Source organism: Cnephaeus nilssonii, assembly GCF_951640355.1.
Source record: "Cnephaeus nilssonii genome assembly, chromosome: 15".
NCBI classification, from domain to species: domain Eukaryota; kingdom Metazoa; phylum Chordata; class Mammalia; order Chiroptera; family Vespertilionidae; genus Cnephaeus; species Cnephaeus nilssonii.
Genome location: NC_137086.1, coordinates 17838820 through 17857932, shown reverse-complemented (window position 1 = coordinate 17857932; position 19113 = coordinate 17838820). Strand labels below are relative to the sequence as shown.

The following is a 19113-nucleotide window of genomic DNA, read 5'->3' as shown; positions in this document are numbered from 1 at the left end:
GTACAGACCTGGGGGTGCGGCTGTGATCAAGGCCAGCCCTGCCCTCCGGCCTCCCATCCCCACAGCTGCTCTCGCCGTCAGAGCTCCCGGGGCCTCGATCAGTCTGCCCACTGAACTCATCCAGCTCTGAGTAAAGCCCAGTCACACCCCTTTTCTATTTTAATCACAAAATCCTTAAAGCTCTAGTTTAGGACCCTCAAGTCGAAGAAGAGAGGGTCATTTCCCTCTAATGCAAACTTAAATCCCACTCTCCTGCAGAAAAGCAGCAGGTGCTCTATTTAATGTGGAAAACCAGGAAACTTCCTCTGAGCAGTTTGGCCAAAAAGGATGTATTTCTCAGGAAAAACAAACTGCTTGGAGAAACAAGAAGCGGGAATGCTGCTGCGTTTCCATGCCTAGACCTAGGCCTTCCATGGCCACGGCTGCATTCAACCACCTGTAACAGGTAACCCCTCCTGGCATTTACAACCTTGCTAGCTGCCGGCCTTGTCAGGGGACAGGCCCAGAAACTGAAAACATCTGGCCAGGCCTCCCAGGTCCCAGGTACAGAGTCACAATGACGAATTACTCCTGCGGACGGTCAGATCTGACTTGAACTTCAGAGGAACCCAAGACGACTTACTGTACTGGGGGGTATGTGCTACATTCAGGGGTACCTTACCAGCTGTGAGAGCCACCTTCCTCCCTTAACGTGTCCTTTTCTGGACCACCTGGGGCTCCCGAGCTGGATGCTCCGAGCTGAGGGCGCCCCTTTTTGGAGCTGGAGCCTGAAGTCCACGCCCAGGTTTTCTGCGAACTAGCTGCATGACCCGACGGGTCACTGAACGCTTCTGTGAGGTGGGACAAGTACAGCCAGCCGACCAGCTCACAGGTTTTGTACTTCTACCCAAAGCTGGCAGTGGGGCAAGTGCTTTGTGAAGGGTGAGGCTAGCTGATACGGTCAGAGGACAAAGCAAGGTGGCAGGGGCTCCCCAGACGCGCATGGAAGCCCGCAGGCTCAGTGAGGAGGCAGATCGTGGCGTGCGGGGAGAGCAGGGCAGGAGCCCGGCCTTCTGGGCAGGCGACAGATCAAACGTAAAGTGGCAACAGCCTGACTGCTGGCCAAGTGTGCAGAGCGGCAAGATGGAGAAAGGACGCATCAACAGCGTCAGGTGCAGAAAGGAGAGGCACAGAAATTACATTTCAACCCAGCAGTGACTCCTCACTGAGAAGCCACTGGAGAAACCTCGCTACCGAACAAGGATGTTAGCGGTGTCTGCGGTCTGTCCTTGTTAAACCCACCCACCACCAAGGAGAGAACCCACCTCTATTCCCACCCGTCACCTGCACCCAGGCCCTCACCGTCGCACACCTGGGATGGCTGCCCTGCGAGCGGAGCCGCCCGGCCTCGGCCTGTCCCTGCTGCACACACCCTGCCGGGCTCCCCCAGCACCTCTGCCATCACGTCACGCATCTGCTCAACAACGAGCCTCCCCACAACGCCCTGAAAGTCTTGGCGCAGCTCTGTTCTGTCCTTCGCTCCTGCTACTAGAACTCTTGTCCTGGGGCAGGAGGCCTGGACCTTTCCATGTCAGGGTCTCTGGTCAGATCCCCTCCTCGCTGCCATGAGGAGAGCCCACCTGTCCTTCAAGGTCTAGCTCAGGCCCTCTCCCGTGACAGCCTCCGAGGCCACGTCCCGCACAGGAACACCGGACGTGAACTCAGCACTCGTGGTCTGGAACCACCACGGTCTCCACTGCACCCCTTCTCCTCCTCTCCTGAAGCCATTCCCTAGACTGCCCGCACCCCTGGAGGGCTCCCCGCCTTCCTCACGGCCCCGCGGTCCTTCTGGGTCTCTCTGTAAACGGGCCTCAGCAGGGAGGCGCTCCCGGACCCTCGCACGGGAAGCGCCACCACCTGCCCTCCTCCCTGCCTGTGCTTTCTCCGCAGCCCATCCGCCTCCGCGCGCTGCCTACCCACTGGCCCGCGCTGCCGCCATCGCTCCCAGCAGCCAGGCTCCGTGGGCGCGGGCCGGGTCCCTGCTGTGCCCAGTGCCCACACAGAGCGTGGGCACAGCAGGCCCTGAGCAGATCTTTGCAGGACAAATACGGTGGTTTCACCATTTATATCATAAAATGCACATTCCTAGGAAAACTTAGGAAACCTGTGAAACAAAGGTGACACGTACTAGACCAAACAACCCCAATGAGAAATACACTTTCTGCATTCTCACCGGAAACACGTCTAAGGATTTCATTCCCCGCCTTGTGCACGCTGAGCGATGGCACCTCACAGCAGGGAACCCTGACTCAATCTGTACCTTAAACAAGGCCGCTGGGACACCAACATGCAAAGTCCCCGGCGGACGGCCCTGGAAGGGCGTGGCCTCCTGACCTGGCAGAATATCCCATCCTCCCTGGGGGACAAGGGGACCTTCTGAGGGCTGGTCTGCACAGCTCAGCAGCCGTGATGTGTGCGAGACCCGGTGAAACGGGCCCACGGCTCCCGTTTCCACTGCACAGCATGTGCCCCCTCGGTGGGCGTGGCTCCTGGCCCGCTGGGTGGCACGGAGCAAGATTCTCTAATAAAACCGAAGGAGACACGAGACTCGCGGTGGAGATGCAGAGGCTCCTGACTCGCCCGGACCTCATGGGCCTTGGTGAGTCCGCTCTCGGGTCTGCGTGCTCTGCGCTGCCCGAGGCTGTCCTGCCAGGGGCGCAGGGCCCACCGCGGGGACCAGGGCAGAGGGAGGAGGAGCGGTTCTTACCCAGGAGACACAGGCATGGAGACCAGCAGGAGGGTCTGGGCAGCTGTGGGGCTTAGGACTGAAACTGGGAGGCGGACTGAGCTTTCATGAAGGGTGGGAGGGTGTGGGGAAAAACGGGCACGGAGTTGCACACAAGGCCTCCCGGATCGGGGAGGAACCTTGGGGTCTGCTCAGGTTTCATCTGCAATCAATTTACCGCAAGAGTGGCAGGACGAGGGCTTAGATACCTGGGCACATTGGGCAGCAGCTTCCTTCCACGTTGATGGGCTCCACGCAGGGCAGCGGCGGGCAGCTGACGGTGGAGCAGAGGGTCTGGCCCTGCAGGCAGTAGCAGTGCGTGCAGCTGTCTATGTCCCAGCGCTCCTCGTCGGCGTAGGCCTTCCCGCCGAAGTGGCACACCACCCTCTTCGCGATGCTGTCTTCTAGGGGCAAGAACAGGGCACTGTGGAGTGGCTTGAGGTGACAAAGCACCGTCCTTGTTACACCCAGAGGGGAACCGCTCCGTACAATCACAACACGCTGTAGGAGTTCCAGAATCCGGGGGAACTTCTGCTCCCCCAGACCCCTCTGCCTCTCCCCTCTGCTCAGGAGACCCTCGTGTGGCCTGAACCTGACCGAGGGCCACCACGGCTACGGCACGGGGGTCAGGATTACAGCCGGCCGGGAATGACACCGACCGGGGAGGGGTCACCGGGCTGTCATCACCAACACACGTTCAATCACGGTAGGGCTGCTGAACATGCCGCACAGAAACATGAAAACTGAAACAAGTAGGTAAAGACACATCCGGAGGTTTTAGTCTACCTGGGGAGGTTTTTTTAAAAGTCCAGCTGAGGATGTTTATGGAACTAATGCAAGGAATTCCCACTTTTTGTTGATCTTTCTTGTAGGTGGTTCAGGGGAGTAGTGAGGGATGGACTGGCGTGTCAGAGGGAACTAGCAGGCTCCCGGGCTCGCCCAGAGGGGACTCCTTCATTCCCAGGGATGCCGATGGCGTCCTTCTCCTCAGCAGAGACTTACTTTAAAAACCACCTCACTCATTTCAACCCATTGTTCAGTAATAGATGGTTTTGAGAACGTGTTTTTAAGAGCTATTTTTATGTATGAGAACGTCCTCTTTTTTTCCCTTCATTTCCCTCGCCGTTACCACTTCTCCCACCCCCAGCGTTTTCCTTACGAGTTCTCTTCTCTGACACAATGCCTCCTCCTGGCTTCCTGAACTCACTCACTTCCTAGCGGTCATGCCGCCCTAGAGCTCGGGCACCGCGGCTCAGGGAGGCCCCAGGGAGCAGCAGAACGGAGATGGCAAGTCGCTGGGGGCACATGGGGCGGGCAGCCCTCGTCACTGGCCAGGCCAGTGACTGGATGACGCCTCAGAACCTGGGGAAGTTTATGCTCAAATTCTAGGGGTCCTTCCATCACCACTGGTCACTAGAAAATGGAAAACTGTACAGGAGTCGGGAACGAAGTTCCTTAGGAAAGGAGTGGGGTCAGGGTTCTTTCTAGAAGGCCTCTGGGAAGCTCTCGCAGGGATAATATTCACCGCCCAAAGCACGGAGCCCAGGGCGCTCGAGAGTTCAACGGAGCCGTGCACACGTGTGGGTCAGGAGCCGCCTCCTCCCAGCAGCCCGGACCCTGCAGCAGAGTGCCCAGGTGGCGGGAAGCCCCTCTCTGCAGCCCACGCTCAGGGCTCCGCCTTTGCCGGGGCGGAGGGGGCGGGGGTCCCAGATGGACATGCTCACGGATCCGTCCTCGGCGCAGCATCCTGTTCTTGCCCACGACTCCAGCACAGGCGGCTCCTCAGGCGGCGCGGACAGCGCCCTGTTTCTGCAGACGCAGTCTCAGTCCCTCAGCGAGAGCGCCGGAGGGAATCTACCCCGAGTGTTCAAATGCGTCATCTCTGTTTCTCAGCCCTTCCCATAATTCCTCTCATTCCGACTCCTTAAGGTTCAACAAGGGATATCAAGTAATCATAGAAAGTTCTAGTTGTAAGCAGAAGTCTTTCCCAATATCTATTAAAACATTTTACTGTAATCGTAAATGTTCCACCGAAGGCTTTCTGGTGCCCTGAATGTTCAGTTTGAGAACTCATTTGGAGGCTTTCAAACCAAATTCATGACAGAAGTGTTTGCTAACACGGAGTCCTTAGAGGAGGCAACTCCATCCAGATGTCCACAGCGCACGTGCCAAATGGCCGAGTCAAACCAATTAATGAACCTAATTCTAGTAATATTCTGACCGCCAGCCAACATTTCATTGAGGGCATTTGATTCACCATCAAATCTAGCATCTTCTAGGCACAGAATTCTTTCTGGAAGAAAGCACTTCTTCTTAAAGCAACACTGCTGATTTTATGCCGAGCTCAGGGGGCCACAAGCTCTATGAACCCCAGGACCATTATTCTCAGAGCTGACCTCCTTGAAGATCGGAGGTCGGCGGAGGCAGGTGGCCGTCAAGAGAGACACCAGATGGTTCTGAAAGAGGATGTGGGTGCCAAGTCCTGCAGGAGAGAACTGGCATCTGCCGAGCACCCGTGGTGCCCAGGCGCTGGGCCGAGCTGCACGTGGGTCAGCCTCACGGGAACGGAGAGGCTGCGCACCCCCCTCCAGGAAACCCGGGTGCACCGGGGGAGTGACTTAATGCAGCACAGCCAGGAGCAGCGGGACCCGCTACCCGGCTCCCTCTGACCGCTGGGCCCACGTGCTCAGCATGAACGCGACCGAGGGCTCCTTTTCCTCCCTTCCTCTTCACTGGGTCTCCAAAGGGCCTGGGCCTCGCCGGGAAAGTGGACACCCGTTTGGCGACCCGGCACTTCAGGGGGAAGGCCACGCCAGAGCCACTGCACTGAACTTACAAGTGAAACGAACGGAGGATTCTTGATTTTGGCAAAACCCTGAAGATTCTTAACCTTCTCCAGGGTGGCTCCCATGTGGTCCATTTTAGATGATGGTTAACGAGGTTTTGGTTAATAAGGCCTTACAGAACGGTGTCCACCTCTGACTACATTTCACCCGAAAGGCAAAGGTCGACACAGAGGCCTGGACGCACGGAGAGGATGTCGGTCGACGGAGCATCGCGGTTGCGCCCTCCTCCCCACACTCACACGCGTCTCTTTCCTGGATGTACCGCCTCCTTCCACGGCTCGTCTGGGTTTAGCCACGAAAGCAGCCAGGAAGCTTTAGGAGCTGCCTCGTGTACAGGGAGACACGGTGGCTTCTATGCAATTTGAGGTCTAAATAATAAATTAATAAAGCCACTGTCGTCTTTTAGGGGGAGCAGCAGAGTCTAATGGGAAGCACCTAAAAAAGCATTTTAAGCACTCGGGCTGGAGAGGGTGTAGAAATAGAGACACAGGAAGAGCGACTAAAAGTAACTGGTTTCTATTTGGCTCTCGCGTGAGCTGTGCCATTGAACGCCGTTATATTTATCACTCCAACTGGTCTGCTTACACGGACAACGGCGTGAGTTTTATTCTTTAATACCTAGTAACAACCCCAACTTCCCCCGGCCGAGTGCCTGCTCTGTCCTGGGCATCGTGCTGAGCAGCTCACACGGGCCAATTCCATTTGATCCCATCAGCCCCAGGGACAGGGTGTTAGTCCAATCCCACACAGAACCGAGGGGCAGGGAGATGACATCACGTGGCCAAGCTGCACGGCGGGGAAGTGGCAGGGCCGGGCCGGGCACCGAAGCGGGATGACCTCGGGAGGGTCCCCTTCCCGGGCAAGGACCCGGGCCACACGACAAGTATTGTTAGGTTCCCCACCGCTCGTATTTGCTGGGTCTTGAGGTCTTTGTCTTCCGAGGTACGTTACCTTCGACTGACTGCACCACACGCCTGGCCCAGGTCTGTCAGGGAATGGAGACCAGGAAGGGCCACCTCGGACCCATGGTCCTTCTGGGCCAACCTCTATTTACTCTATTGAAGAACGCTTTATCTCCGAGGAAGAGGAAATGAGGAGTGACACCAATAATAAGGCTTATTGTTAAAACACACACACACTGCTGTTTGTCTGCTTGCAGTCATATGTCCAATCAAACGAGGCCCTCTTCTGCACACTGTGGGAGCTATAGGCACAGCCCACGGCCTGCCCCTGCCTCACACCTTCGGAACAGAAGCGACGTTGCCTTGCCCTGCCGATGACTACAGTAAGAGTATGTGTGTCTTACAGTGGAGGAGTTGGGAGAATTCAGCGTGGGTTTTTTTCTTTTTCTTTCCTTTTCCTCGATTCTGGTTGATACCAAAGGGAATGAGAAAGGGGCAAGGCCTTGAGATGCTAGCTGCTTTCAAGCCGACGTCTCCACCTGCTCCAACTTCTCTCTCCAAGATAAGATAAGCAGCCCGGACTCTGCTTCTCCTCTCGAGCTGTGGCACTAATGGACACCTGGGAAAACCCAGAACCTAGAAATGTGGTGCTTTCTTCCTCTAGAAAGATCCAGGTCAGGCCTCCAAGAGGCACTGATGGGGCGGCCCAGCTGCTCTGCATCGACCATGAGGAGGGGCGTACATTCGCCCTGGAAAGGAGAGCGTCTCCAGCACCCCCCCCCCCCCCCCCCCCGTGGAGAAGATAAAATCTACGCTCCGCTCGAATCCATATTATAGCTGGGCTTTCCCACTTCTGCCAGGGCACAGCTTCGGTGTATAAATACTCCAGGTCTAAATCGGGCTGTGTCTGGTGGTGGTGGTCATGGAGTCAGTCTTGGCGTAGGAGTGACTTCCTGGGAGGAAGTCAGGCAGCTTTAGAAACGGCATCAGTTCTTTCAAATCTCCAGCGGACTATTTCGATCCCAATGGCCAAGAAACTAAATGCAGCTCCCACTCTCAGAATAAGTCCCAGCACAAAACAATCCCACACAGGGCAGGGGTGGAGGGGGAGCCGGCTCACCCCACACATAGCCACGGACAGCCTTCTGAGCACGCAGTCAGAGGTACCGAGGCCACTGAGGCCTCTGCCCTCGGGAGATGCTTCCAGACCGGGGGCTCCGTTTGTCCTGTGTGACTCCTTGAAAAGATGTGGAAATTGCAGGCCCTACTAACAACGTTATACTTCAATTTGGTTTCTTAAGTTTGAGGCTCGAGGACTAGAAGAAATCACTTAGGCAGGCATAAAATGGGACTGGGACCACTATGGGGACATGAGGTTAAGAAGAGGGAGTGGAAAGATCAGCCACCTCTCCCTAGAGACACGCTGACTTGGGCGAGAAAAGGGGAAATACTTTTAAGAAGTTTGGCTTATAAATGGAACAACGTGCATTAAGATGACCGAGCAGCCATGGCCCATTCAGGCTAAGAGTACGCAGGACGAGGCATACCACCAAAGCCTTATTTAGAGACCAGAGGCCCGGTGCATGAAATTTGTGCACTCAGGGGGCGGGAGGGGGGGTCCCCTCAGCCCAGCCTGTACCCTCTTGCAGTCCGGGAGCCCTCGGGGGATGTCTGACTGACGGCTTAGGCCCGCTCCCTGCAGCAGTCAGACATCCTTAGCGCTGCTGCGGAGGCCGGAGAGGCTCCCACAACGGCCACTGCACTCGCCAGCCATGAGCCGGCTTCTGGCTGAGTGGCACTCCCCTTGAGCGTCTGCCCCCTGGTGGTCAGTGCGCATCATAGCAACTGGTCGTTCTGCCGTTTGGTCGATTTGCATATTAGCCTTTTATTACATAGGATGTCCTCGTCCTTCACACGCTTGTCACTGGGATGCTCTGTCCAGGCCTTTCTCCTGCAGAAAAGCAGCAGGTGCTCTATTTAATGTGGAAAACCAGACTCCGCCTGATGCCCATCACTCACAGCCGATGTCCGGGGAGCTGTGACTATCTGCACGGCGCTTGCCACTCACCAAGCTGTTCGCCGTGTGGATGAATAACTTTCACGGCACGTTTGTGAAGCACAGGACACAGGACAGCATTATGATTCCCACCTTCCAGATGAGGGAGCTGAGTCAGGTCACGGACATGCAGCTGGAATGTGCCCGAGGTGGGCTCAGAAGCCTTTGGCTTCAAAGTTAAGTCCCCTTTCCAACACAAGTTATTCATCTTAAGAAAACATGTTGGGGACACAGCTGTGAAGACTCTTCCAATGAATATGCCGGCATAACAACACTGTGGCGTGACAATGTACCACATGTAATTCCATGGGTTGTGTGTGTTAGGGATGCAATTAAATAGTATTTTACTAGGTTTGATTCCTGGGCTGAATTAAACACCCAATGATCAACAGATGTTCCCGAGAGACACTATAGATATTTATCTCCAGAAAAAGATACCTGAACGAATAAACAAATCTGAGCGGAAATGAGGGCTGCTAACAGACTGGAGAGCGAGGGCAGACACTGCCTCTGTCGAGGAGAAATATTATCAGTCATCTGCTAGCTGAAGATCACGATGGTATTATAAGCAATTAGACAAAGCCGTTCACTTCACCAAATTAATCTTCAATCCTATTAATTATGCCTGTGTCACACATTCTACCGAATTAGCACACATAATGCGAGGCCTTCACACATCAGAGGGAGGCATTATCACTGCACATTAGCGACTTGATAATTTCGCTGAAAGGAACACAAAACTCGTAATTACTCTGCTTTTAAAGGGATCACCACTTTTCTCTTAGGGAAGAGAAAGGAATACCTCACAGGGTGACAGCAAGCACGCTTTTGTGTAGGGGTTTTATCACCAAAACAAGAAGTCCGAGTAAAGGCAGGTTTGAGGTGTTTAGCGCTCTCTGGTTGACTAATTAGGGAGGCCTAGGGGGGAGCTGTGCAGCCACGGGAGGCCAGCAGGCTGGGGGAAGCACGAGACCTTGGGAGCAGATGGTCTGGGTTAGGAAGGAGCTGGGCTCAACCTGAGACAGCCTAGGACCGGAGACCGTGTCGGTGCTGGTCCCCGGTGCCGCCTGGAGGAGCGATCGGAGCTCTAAGACACGCAAAGCCACGGCTTCCCATCTCTTCCCTTTGCGAGGTGCCCTCTGAAGGCGGGTGCAGGCTTTGCCACGGCAGCATGGGAACTGCCTGCAGGTGTGCTAGTGCCGGAGGCTCGGTGCCTTCCGTACAGAGAGCAGCTGCTAAGAGCACAAGCCTGGAGAGAGGGAGGGGGCAAACGGGAGTCAGGACATCCCACCCCACAGGCAGGAACTGAGCTTGACCTTGCACGCTTAGACACCAGGGGCGAGGAAGGGTCAAGGCTAACGTGACCAGGTGACTTGCAAAGTAAGTATGACGGCTGAAGAGGGGAATGCGTGACTGTTTCAATAATAAAACAACGTGCGAAGCATTAAGGCGAATGAGTGAACAGCAGCACACAGCACGCTCAGCCAATGTTACGTGCCCCCCAAAATGTTCCCCTGAACGGAAGCCTCGGGTTTACGTGGTACAATCACACCCGTGTCAGAAAGGAGCAGGGGCAGTTGTGGAGGGAGATGGAAGAGACACCAAGTTCCCAGCACACAACTGTGAGCATATCTGAACCACAATTTAGGGAAAGTGCTTGCACGTGAACTTAAAATCAGAATCACAACTTGGACCAAATTGTTATTTTCCTCCCTAAAGAAGAAGGTACAGTCTAAATCCGTGGTCGGCAAACTGCGGCTCGCGAGCCACATGCGGCTCTTTGGCCCCTTGAGTGTGGCTCTTCCACATAATACCACGGCCTGGGCAAGTCTATTTTGAAGAAGTGGCGTTAGAAGAAGTTTAAGTTTAAAAAATTTGGCTCTCAAAAGAAATTTCAATCGTTGTACTGTTGATATTTGGCTCTGTTGGCTAATGAGTTTGCCGACCACTGGTCTAAATGATGCAGAAGTTGAAAGAGGAAATACAAAGCAAAAAAAAAGGCAAGGACACTATATTATGACTTGCAGGCATCTTATCGTATGTTTGAATTTGTTAAACTGGTTTTGTGAGAAAGGGAAATGATTTACTATCATCATGCAGAAAGAAATTGACTAGCCGAGCAACTTACTCATCACAAATTTATCAGTTAAGCAGCACACCACCACAGGAGCTTTTACCTAAACCAAAGAATCTGCGAACACAGGGCAAGATTCACCCCCTGAAGGGAACACGCAATTCCCGGCGCCCTGGGCCCGTTTCCCGCGTGTGACGCCAGCGCCTGGGGGATGCGTGAACCCTTCTTTCAGGGCCGACGTCCTGATGTTTGAATGTGGTGACCCCGGCTGCCCCTCCGCCCCTCCCACCCTGGCCTGACACAGTGGCCTGGGCAGACCTCGGATTTAGACCTCACCACAGGCAGTGCGATTTTCCGTCGGAATTTCGGTCAGCCCTTCGGAGAGGTCAGGAGCACTAAGTTGGATGTATGCCTTGGTATATTTTTGGCTCCACTTAGGAGCTACAAAGCTCACGGGTATTACAGCCGAACCCAAGGTCGCAGTCATGAGAAGGTAGGGCAACCACATGTCCCCATCTGCTTGGGACACTCCTGGTCTCCAGCTGTTGTCCCATCACACATTACGAATAGACCCCCTTTCACTCTCAAAAGCACCATGGTTGGAAGAATAAATGACAGAGATGGTCAACCTATTAAAAGAGAATCCAGCTTTCAAACATACATAGAAATACTCCCTGACCAGGACGCAGAACAGTCCTGAGAGCAGAAATTACGTTTTTGGAACATCTTTCCCTCTCTCGTATGCCAACGTGCAGACTAAGACTCAGAGCAAGTGGCCCTCCGTCCAGCGGCCCGAGGCCACAGCCACGGAGAGGGAGCGTCCTGATGAGCTCGTGTCGTGGCCTGAGCGTCACTCCTGGGCTCACCCGTGGGAACTGCTACAAAGCTCCGCGGCTAGATCTCTCCTCCTCAGACATCACCCCAAAAACATGCAATGACTTGTCTCCAGAAAGCACACGTAAATCTCCAACAAAAGAGTGCGCAAGGCCTGCAATTAAGACAGCTCGCCTCCTTTCCCACCTGCTACTCTGAGCAGAGGGGCACCACTGGATGGCGAAACACCACTGTCTGCCACGTGACTTTATGAGCTTTCCTTGGTACAAAAGCAATAAAGGAGAGCGAGCGAGCGCCTGGGGAGCGAGGGCTGCGCCTCTGTCAGAGCCGCGGGCTGTCTGCGCATCGCCTCCTGGGCTCCGGGGCAGCACTGGTGGTGTGCGGAGGACTGGCTTTGGTACAGACGTCAGGGACTAATACGCGTGTGTCCTCTGCTCACGCGCTGTCTCCCCCTGGGTCACTGGAAGGTGAGGGCTCTGTCAGTTACCCAGGCCCCACTCTGGGTCCCTAGGCCCTGAAGATGGACAACTGTGCGGCTGAAACGGAACCAACGAAGCGTCAGCAGACAGAGGAGAAAACGGGGAGGTAAGTCGGTATTTTGTAGATAGCGAGCTGAAGGCAGGGGCAAGCTTTATGCGCTAAGTGTGCTGGGACGACACGGGGGGATTCCACGTGGAACAAAAGGCCGCCGTGAACGCCAGGGCGGAGGAAGACAGTGGGGTCTGGGGAAGTCTGAAATGGCCACGCCGCCCAACAGGACAGGCCCGCGCGGCACCATCAGGACACCCTGAGGCGTCTGATTCCGAGTAAGCCTCGCTCGGGAACACGCTTTCCCGCCTGACAGGACTCCTCTGACCGTGTGGCACGGCAACCAGAAGACCAGATTCCACAAGCAGGAACGGATCCGGCTCAGGGCTGTCGACGCAGACGCAGTGGCCCCGGCGGAGCCGAAGGGCCCTGCCGTGGTCTCACCTATGCAGTAGGGACAGCACTGGCCCTTTCTCAGAACAGGCCTCTCGCAGGACACCGCCGGGCAGGACTCGGAGAAGCAGCTGATGAGGCTGTTCATGCAGACGCAGCTGGTGCAGACGTCGGGCTTCCAGGACTCGGCGGCCAGGAACATGGCCCCCTCCTCGTTCCTGCAGTAGCTGGGCTCGCTGTCATTGCGGGAGGGCGAAGGCTGCAGGGGCGCGTCTGGAAAGATGAACAGGAGGTCAGCAGGGAGAGGTGCTGCAGGCCCCGTGTCCCACGGAAAGCACGCTCAGTCACGCGGCATGTGCCATGGTCCTTAAAAATGTCGCAGTCACGTCTGGCCGGCGTGGCTCCGTGGTTGAGCGTCGACCTATGAACCAGGAGGTCATGGTACAATTCCTGGTCGGGGCACATGCCTGGGTCCCCAGTTGGGGGGGCCAGGGGGAGGGACATGCAGGAGGCAGCCGACCAAGGAGTCTCTCTCATCACTGATTCTCTCTCCCCTTTCTCTCTGAAATCAATAAAAATCTACATTTTAAAAAATGTCTTAGTCACTAAACAGCAAGTCTGATTCCACCAGGGTTTGAATTTTAAAACAAAACGAAGAGGCTCCGTTAGTGGCCTGCACAATACCCACTCGCCTCCTTCCTTGGATTTCTGGGGGGTGGTTAAGGACTCCAGTCACAATGGGTATAAATCGACCAGGACCATCTCTCCCTGCGTTTCCAGTTTCCCTTGCGACTGGGGGGAGGCGGTGGCCACGTCACCCGTCCGCGGCGAATGTGACCCGATGGCTAGCCAGAGGCTTTCTGGGAGAGCTTCCGCTGCCTTAAGGGCGGGTGCGGTGCACTGCCATCCTTCCACACTCTCCTGCCCCGAAGGCGAGTGTTACTACAGCTGTAACATCCTCATCCCACGTGTGAGAGGGGGCCTCGACGCCACTAAGATGCCGAGTTAATGCGAACAAACACCGGCCGCCCAACTTCCTGTGCTGCGTGTGAAAGAAAGCTCTGCCTACACGCCATCCTAAGCCATCAACAGCCGGACAGCTTCTCACTGCACCTCCCCGCAAACACCGCTATGCAATATCCATCCCAACGTTCACACTCACAGGTGCAAGATGGTGGGAGACCCCATCACTCATCAGGACGCGCCCCCAGAGAAGTCATAAGCATCTTCCCCTAAAGACTGTGACCGGAAGGTTCCCAGATCCCGTTCCCGCTGGAAATGGGCACCCAGAAATCCCTTCGGCTCCTGTCCACTGAAATTACGTGAAAACTGTAACTTCAAGCAGAAAAATGACTGGATGGAACAGGGATGAAAATGTGCGTGAGAGAGATGAGAAATCTCACGATTCGCTGACAGAGGAGGAAGCTCTTCTAACCACTGCACGACGCAAGAGGCCATGTGGCCCACCTACCAACCGTCTCTGCGAGCCACGTTTCTGTGGATACAGGGTCTGAACTTTACAGGATCATCATGTGCTCCTGCCAATCCACGTCAGGAGCTGAGTGAATCAGAAGCTCTGAATGTCACTCTCTCCTTGCACCCACCTCCCAGCAGCAAGTGTGATCTGACCACGAGAGCCCCCCGAGGTTGGAAGTCAGTAAAATGGGCCCACACCTTCTCCTCTGCATGTGTAACCGTATCGCCTCCTCAGTCCCAAGGCAGTCACGACCCAAAGGCAGCCGGGGGGGGGGGGGGGGGCAGGGCGGGTCCCCTGCTCCACGTGCCCCATGTTAGGTCCGGCTGCACGGACCACATCCACGTGGCGCAGAGACGGAGGGGCAGGTCACGCTCTCAGGGGCCTTTCTGGGACAGCCATGGGCAGGAATAATCTCTTAGGAGAGTGACCAATGCCAACGTTTGCTTTGGCTGGAAATTGGGACAACTCACACTCGAGACCTCACCAGGCTCTGCAAATTGCCACGAGGTTGCTGTGGGATAGGAGAGCTTAGTAGCTCTTTCGAGCAATGCCACACCTCGGCCTAAACACTGAGGAGAGAGGGCAGGAACAGCCCTTCACCTTTGGGCTGAGCCTCTGAGCCAATGAATCTGGGCCACAGGTTGTGGAGAAGTCCCCCCCACCCCCGCCCCGTCCCCCTCCTTCCATCAGCTCCTGCTTTGTCCCCAGATCCTAGAACAAGTGGTAGCAGAGGTACTTCCCACGTCAGTTGAAGGTTCCCAGGTTATATGTGCTCCCAATTCTTTCCTTTGGAGGCGATCCTCTCACTCTGTCATTATTGACGTAAACGTCTAAGACCGGATTACTGCTCCGCAGGCCAGGAGTTGTGCCTGTTGCCATCCACCTGGGGAACCCCAGGCGCAATACAGGCACATTCCACAGCATTTGTAAGATGAATGCCCTAAGTGGACACCAATTCCTGATCACCAATGAAGACGCCACTCTACCACGAGGACGGGAAGAGTCAGGGTTATGTATGAACACAGAATCATCGGCAGAATTGACATCTGAATAAAAGAGGGATAATGGTAAAAGCAGGGTAGGGACTGGGCCATACATACCCTAACTACGGAGTACATATGAACTCCTTCTTACACCAGAAAAGATGCTGCACCAATTAAGCTTCTCAGATGACCACGGCTGCTAACTGCACGGAAGATTTTGTACTAAGACGGTCACACCTCGGCAGCAGTGCGTGCCCACAACAGTAAGTGCGTGGCTATTCCTGGGAGTCCACCCGAGGCAATTCAAACAGAGCATCAACGTGAACCCCGGAAGGGGCGGGGCCCTGACTGGCCGGATGGAAGATAGAACGCTGGCTTCCGGCCAGCCCACTAGATGATCCAATGTAAAGAAAAGTAGTAAAATGCAAGGGTTGATGTTTACTGCACAGAAATGCCCTAAGACTATACATTTAGAAGGTAAATGGTTACTGATTTAAGTTGAAAAGATAAAAGATTAAGCAACAACAAAATAAAACTAGTGAGCTGTCAACTTGGTAATTTTATATACACAAATTAAGTATCTTTTGGGGAAAAGTCATATATTCTAGTATTAATTTGGAAAATAGTCATACATTCTAGTGTAACTGAAGTGCTCCCTTAGTTACAAACCAGTAACTTATGTTTAAAATCCTGACAAAATGTGATTACATTTGTTCCAGGACCATAAATTTACCTGCTAAGGCCAGATTATCCGAGAACGAGAAGAAAACAATACTGCTCTTTGCACAAGCCGCGCCAGTCACTTAATTCCTTTGCATCTTAAGTTATTAATCATTACAGGAGGGAGGGGGCGAGCATTATGTGTATTTCAGTGATTCCCCTGTTCAACATTCTCAAAGTACCCTCCCCACCCTTACATACTTCAGAGAATTTTATTGATATTATTCATCAACCTCTGCTCTTCCCATTTGTTAAAGACAGAGATGGCTTTTCACATTAGCGAAATCATTTGGAATAATTGGTGTAGCAGGACCATCTCCTGAGTCTGTGATGTAGGGTTAAAAGAATGAACGGGGGGGGGGGGGGGGGGGGGGAGGGGGGAAGGCTCCTGTTTCTATGTCACCTCAGCTACAAGGCATATTGGATTCATAAATATGTGGTCTATGGAGGGGATGGATTTATTTATTTTAAATTTACCTTTATTGTTGAAAGTCCCCCCACCCCCCCAATGAATCCCCTCCTTCCCATCCCCACCCTTCCCCAGGCCTTCACCGCACTACTGTCTGTGTCCATGGGCTATGCATATAGGCACGTGAGGTCATTGGTTAATCTCCCCCCACCCCTCCCCTCTGAAATGCGTCAGTGTGTTGCATGCTTCCACGTCTCTGGATCTTTCTTGTTCATCAGTGTACTTTGTTCACTAGATTTAGAGGGGATGAATTCAGAAAGCAGGCTGCCAAGGGTTCGTGCCTGGGTTACAGGTGACTGGCTCTGGGACCCTCACACGTGGGGCTCAGCCTGCTGGCCCTGCACAGCGACAATGCCCGAGCCGCAGCCTTCCCGCCCCGTGCGTCCCGGGCCCTGCGCGGGTACCTGTGCACTGTGGGCAGCAGGAGTCCTGGGTGCGGGACGGGTTCTGGCAGAGCAGCGGCGGGCACACCTCCGTCTCACACATCACCCGCCCGCTGTGGCAGGTGCACTGAGTACAGGAGTCTATGTTCCACGTTTCTCCTTCCACAAAGTACTCTCCTCCAGGGGCGTGGCAAATGGAGGGGGCGCTGAGCTCGGGCTTCTGCTCCACAAGGTCATCTGGGGAAGGACAGAGCATCCAAACACAAGAAGTTATTCATCAGCAGCCACACCAACGCCCGAAGAGCCTGGTGCTGCGTGCCTGAAGGGACAGAGGATGAACTGACTGTGAGATACCGCCCTCTGCTCTTCTCAGGAGAAGAGTGAAGGGAAGAGTCCATGCACAGCAATAAACACGAGGCAACAGCAGAAGAGGTAGTTTTAGGAAGTGAGATTCAAGTGGCCTGAGTTTAAAAACAATAACCAGCCCTGGCAGGGTAGCTATTGGTTAGAGTGTCATTCAAATACATCAAGGTTGCAGGTTCGATCTCCATCAGGGCACATGTAAGAAGCCACCAATGAATGCATAACATACATAAGGGGAACTACAAATCGGTGGTTCTCTCTCCCTCCGTCCCTCCCTTCTCAAATCAATAAATTAAAAAATTAAAAATAACAATGAGGGAATCCAAGAGAATTAAATTACAGGAGCGCACTCCGACCACAGGAAAGAGAACTAGAGCCTCAGGGGAGCTCTGTGGACGTGCAGGACTGTCTAGAATGAAGGTGTTTTTCATTCCGAGCGCTTGCTCCACTCCAACTGCCATGCAACGTGCTCTCTCTACACGTGTTATTTCACTTCTTTACATCGACCTGGCGAGGAAGCTGAGGGCTCAGAGTGTGAAGGGCAGACAAGGGATCGGAACCTAAGTCTACGTCTGGGTCATGGGTAGGCCTCCAGGTAAAACATAACTTCCAACTGCTCCGTCCTCTCCATTATCCCTGGGACCCCGAGCACGCTGGTGCTTGGGAATGCACCCTGCTGCTGAGCTGGCCACTCCCCAGCCTAGATCCACTGCCAGCGACCGAGCAGGGATGTTCTGCAGAGTCAATGGTCTGGAAACTCTCACCTGAGAATAAACACTTTTTGGGGGAATAGCATCATCAGGAGAGGAGAATGCTCAGAGGCGGGTGATCACTCTGATTTCCTTCCCGGGAGGAGAGGCGATTCTGACCCCTTGATGAGGTGATAATGACAGAGAGGGAATTTAATGTTGCAAACACCTAGGAGGTACTGGGAGTTGCCTGGAGGTTGTGCTGAGGAAATGAGACGTGTGAAGACATGAGCCACATTCGTGCAATCCAAATACAACAAGCATTTCAAGGAGGTGTTGACAGGGTCGAACCCCGCCGAGCGGCAGTCTGGAGACGCACGGCGAGCTCACGCCTGGAGCTCGGCGGAGGCCGGGCCCCAGGACGACGCCCTGTCTGTGCAGATGCTCGGAGCTGAGTCACCCAAGAGCTCACAGGCTGTCAATTTCAAAGGAGTGGCCAGCACCCTGTGCACGCTGATGGGAGACGTGGCGGGGGCTGAGCTCCAGTTGAGGAGGTCACTCTCCACGCAGCTCCATCTCAAGGGAACTGGCAAGAATGGAACTCTGACTGAGTGGACATGGAACAGAAACCTGCCAGCAGCCAGGGGTTACATTCCTAAGCCACTGGGCCACATAATGTAGGAGGAAAGGAGAGAGGAAGGCAAGAATGAAAACTGAGCTGGGGCGGGAGGACAAGGGCCTTTCTCGTGGTTTACAGGGAAAACGAAATGCTGTTCCAAAAAGCAGCAATAAACTGGTGCTGGAAACGGGGGCTCTCCTCTGGGTCTCCTCTGCTAATCACGCCCTTAGGTCCGTGTATGTACTAATGTACTATGCACCTCGAGGCACGGCCTGCGAGTGGCACAGAGATGGAGCTGAAGGAGAAACTGGAAGGTAGGGGTGAGAAAGAAAACAACCACCAAGCAGCAGTATCACTGGGGAGATCTTCCATCAGAAGGGTTCCGGACTGCTCTCTTAGCCCAGAAAGAAAAACAGCCGATCCTGGAATTGGAAGAGGGAAGAAAATATTCTTTGAAGGAGGAGACCATGAAGGCAACCAACCATTCTGGGGTCTCTAGTCAGAAGAATCCGTATGCGGCAATCCACTAGGGCAGTGGTCGGCAAACTCATTAGTCAACAGAGCCAAATATCAACAGTACGACGATTGAAGTTTCTTTTGAGAGTCGAAAACTGACTTCTGCACATAGGCCACGAAGTTTCAATCACACTGTACGTTTCAATCGCACAGATATTTTGTGGAAGAGCCACACTCAAGGGGCCAAAGAGCCGCATGTGGCTCGCGAGCCGCAGTTTGCCGACCACTGCACTAGGGTAAAGGTATTTGGGAAAACTATACTTACATATCCATAGACAGGGGTGGGCAAAAGCAGGCCTACAGTTGTGAGTATGCGAGGGTTTATGCGTGTATTATTATTATTTATTATTGTATTATTTATTTGTATTACGTAAACAAACTTTTACCCACCCCTGTATATCAATGTGCGTGTGTTTTGACTAGCATACATGCACCCACAGGAACTCGGTGTGTGCTTGCATTAGCACTTTGCAGACCTCTGTAACAGACAAAACCAG

General features: G+C 54.1%; 1 protein-coding gene across 3 annotated transcripts in view; it reads right to left on the bottom strand.

Moving 5' to 3' along the window:
* The window catches only part of CRIM1 (cysteine rich transmembrane BMP regulator 1), a 175937-nt gene that overhangs the window by 8629 nt on the left and 148195 nt on the right, over positions 1-19113 (bottom strand). For 2 of the 3 annotated variants that reach the window (XM_079792690.1, XM_079792688.1), the window contains 3 exons: positions 16451-16666; positions 12449-12670; positions 2974-3168 (listed from right to left, as the gene is read on the bottom strand). In XM_079792690.1, coding sequence (XP_079648816.1) covers positions 2974-3168; positions 12449-12670; positions 16451-16666 — 633 coding nt within the window. The remainder of the gene's footprint in view (positions 1-2973; positions 3169-12448; positions 12671-16450; positions 16667-19113) is intronic. The other variant, XM_079792689.1, reaches the window with a different exon arrangement.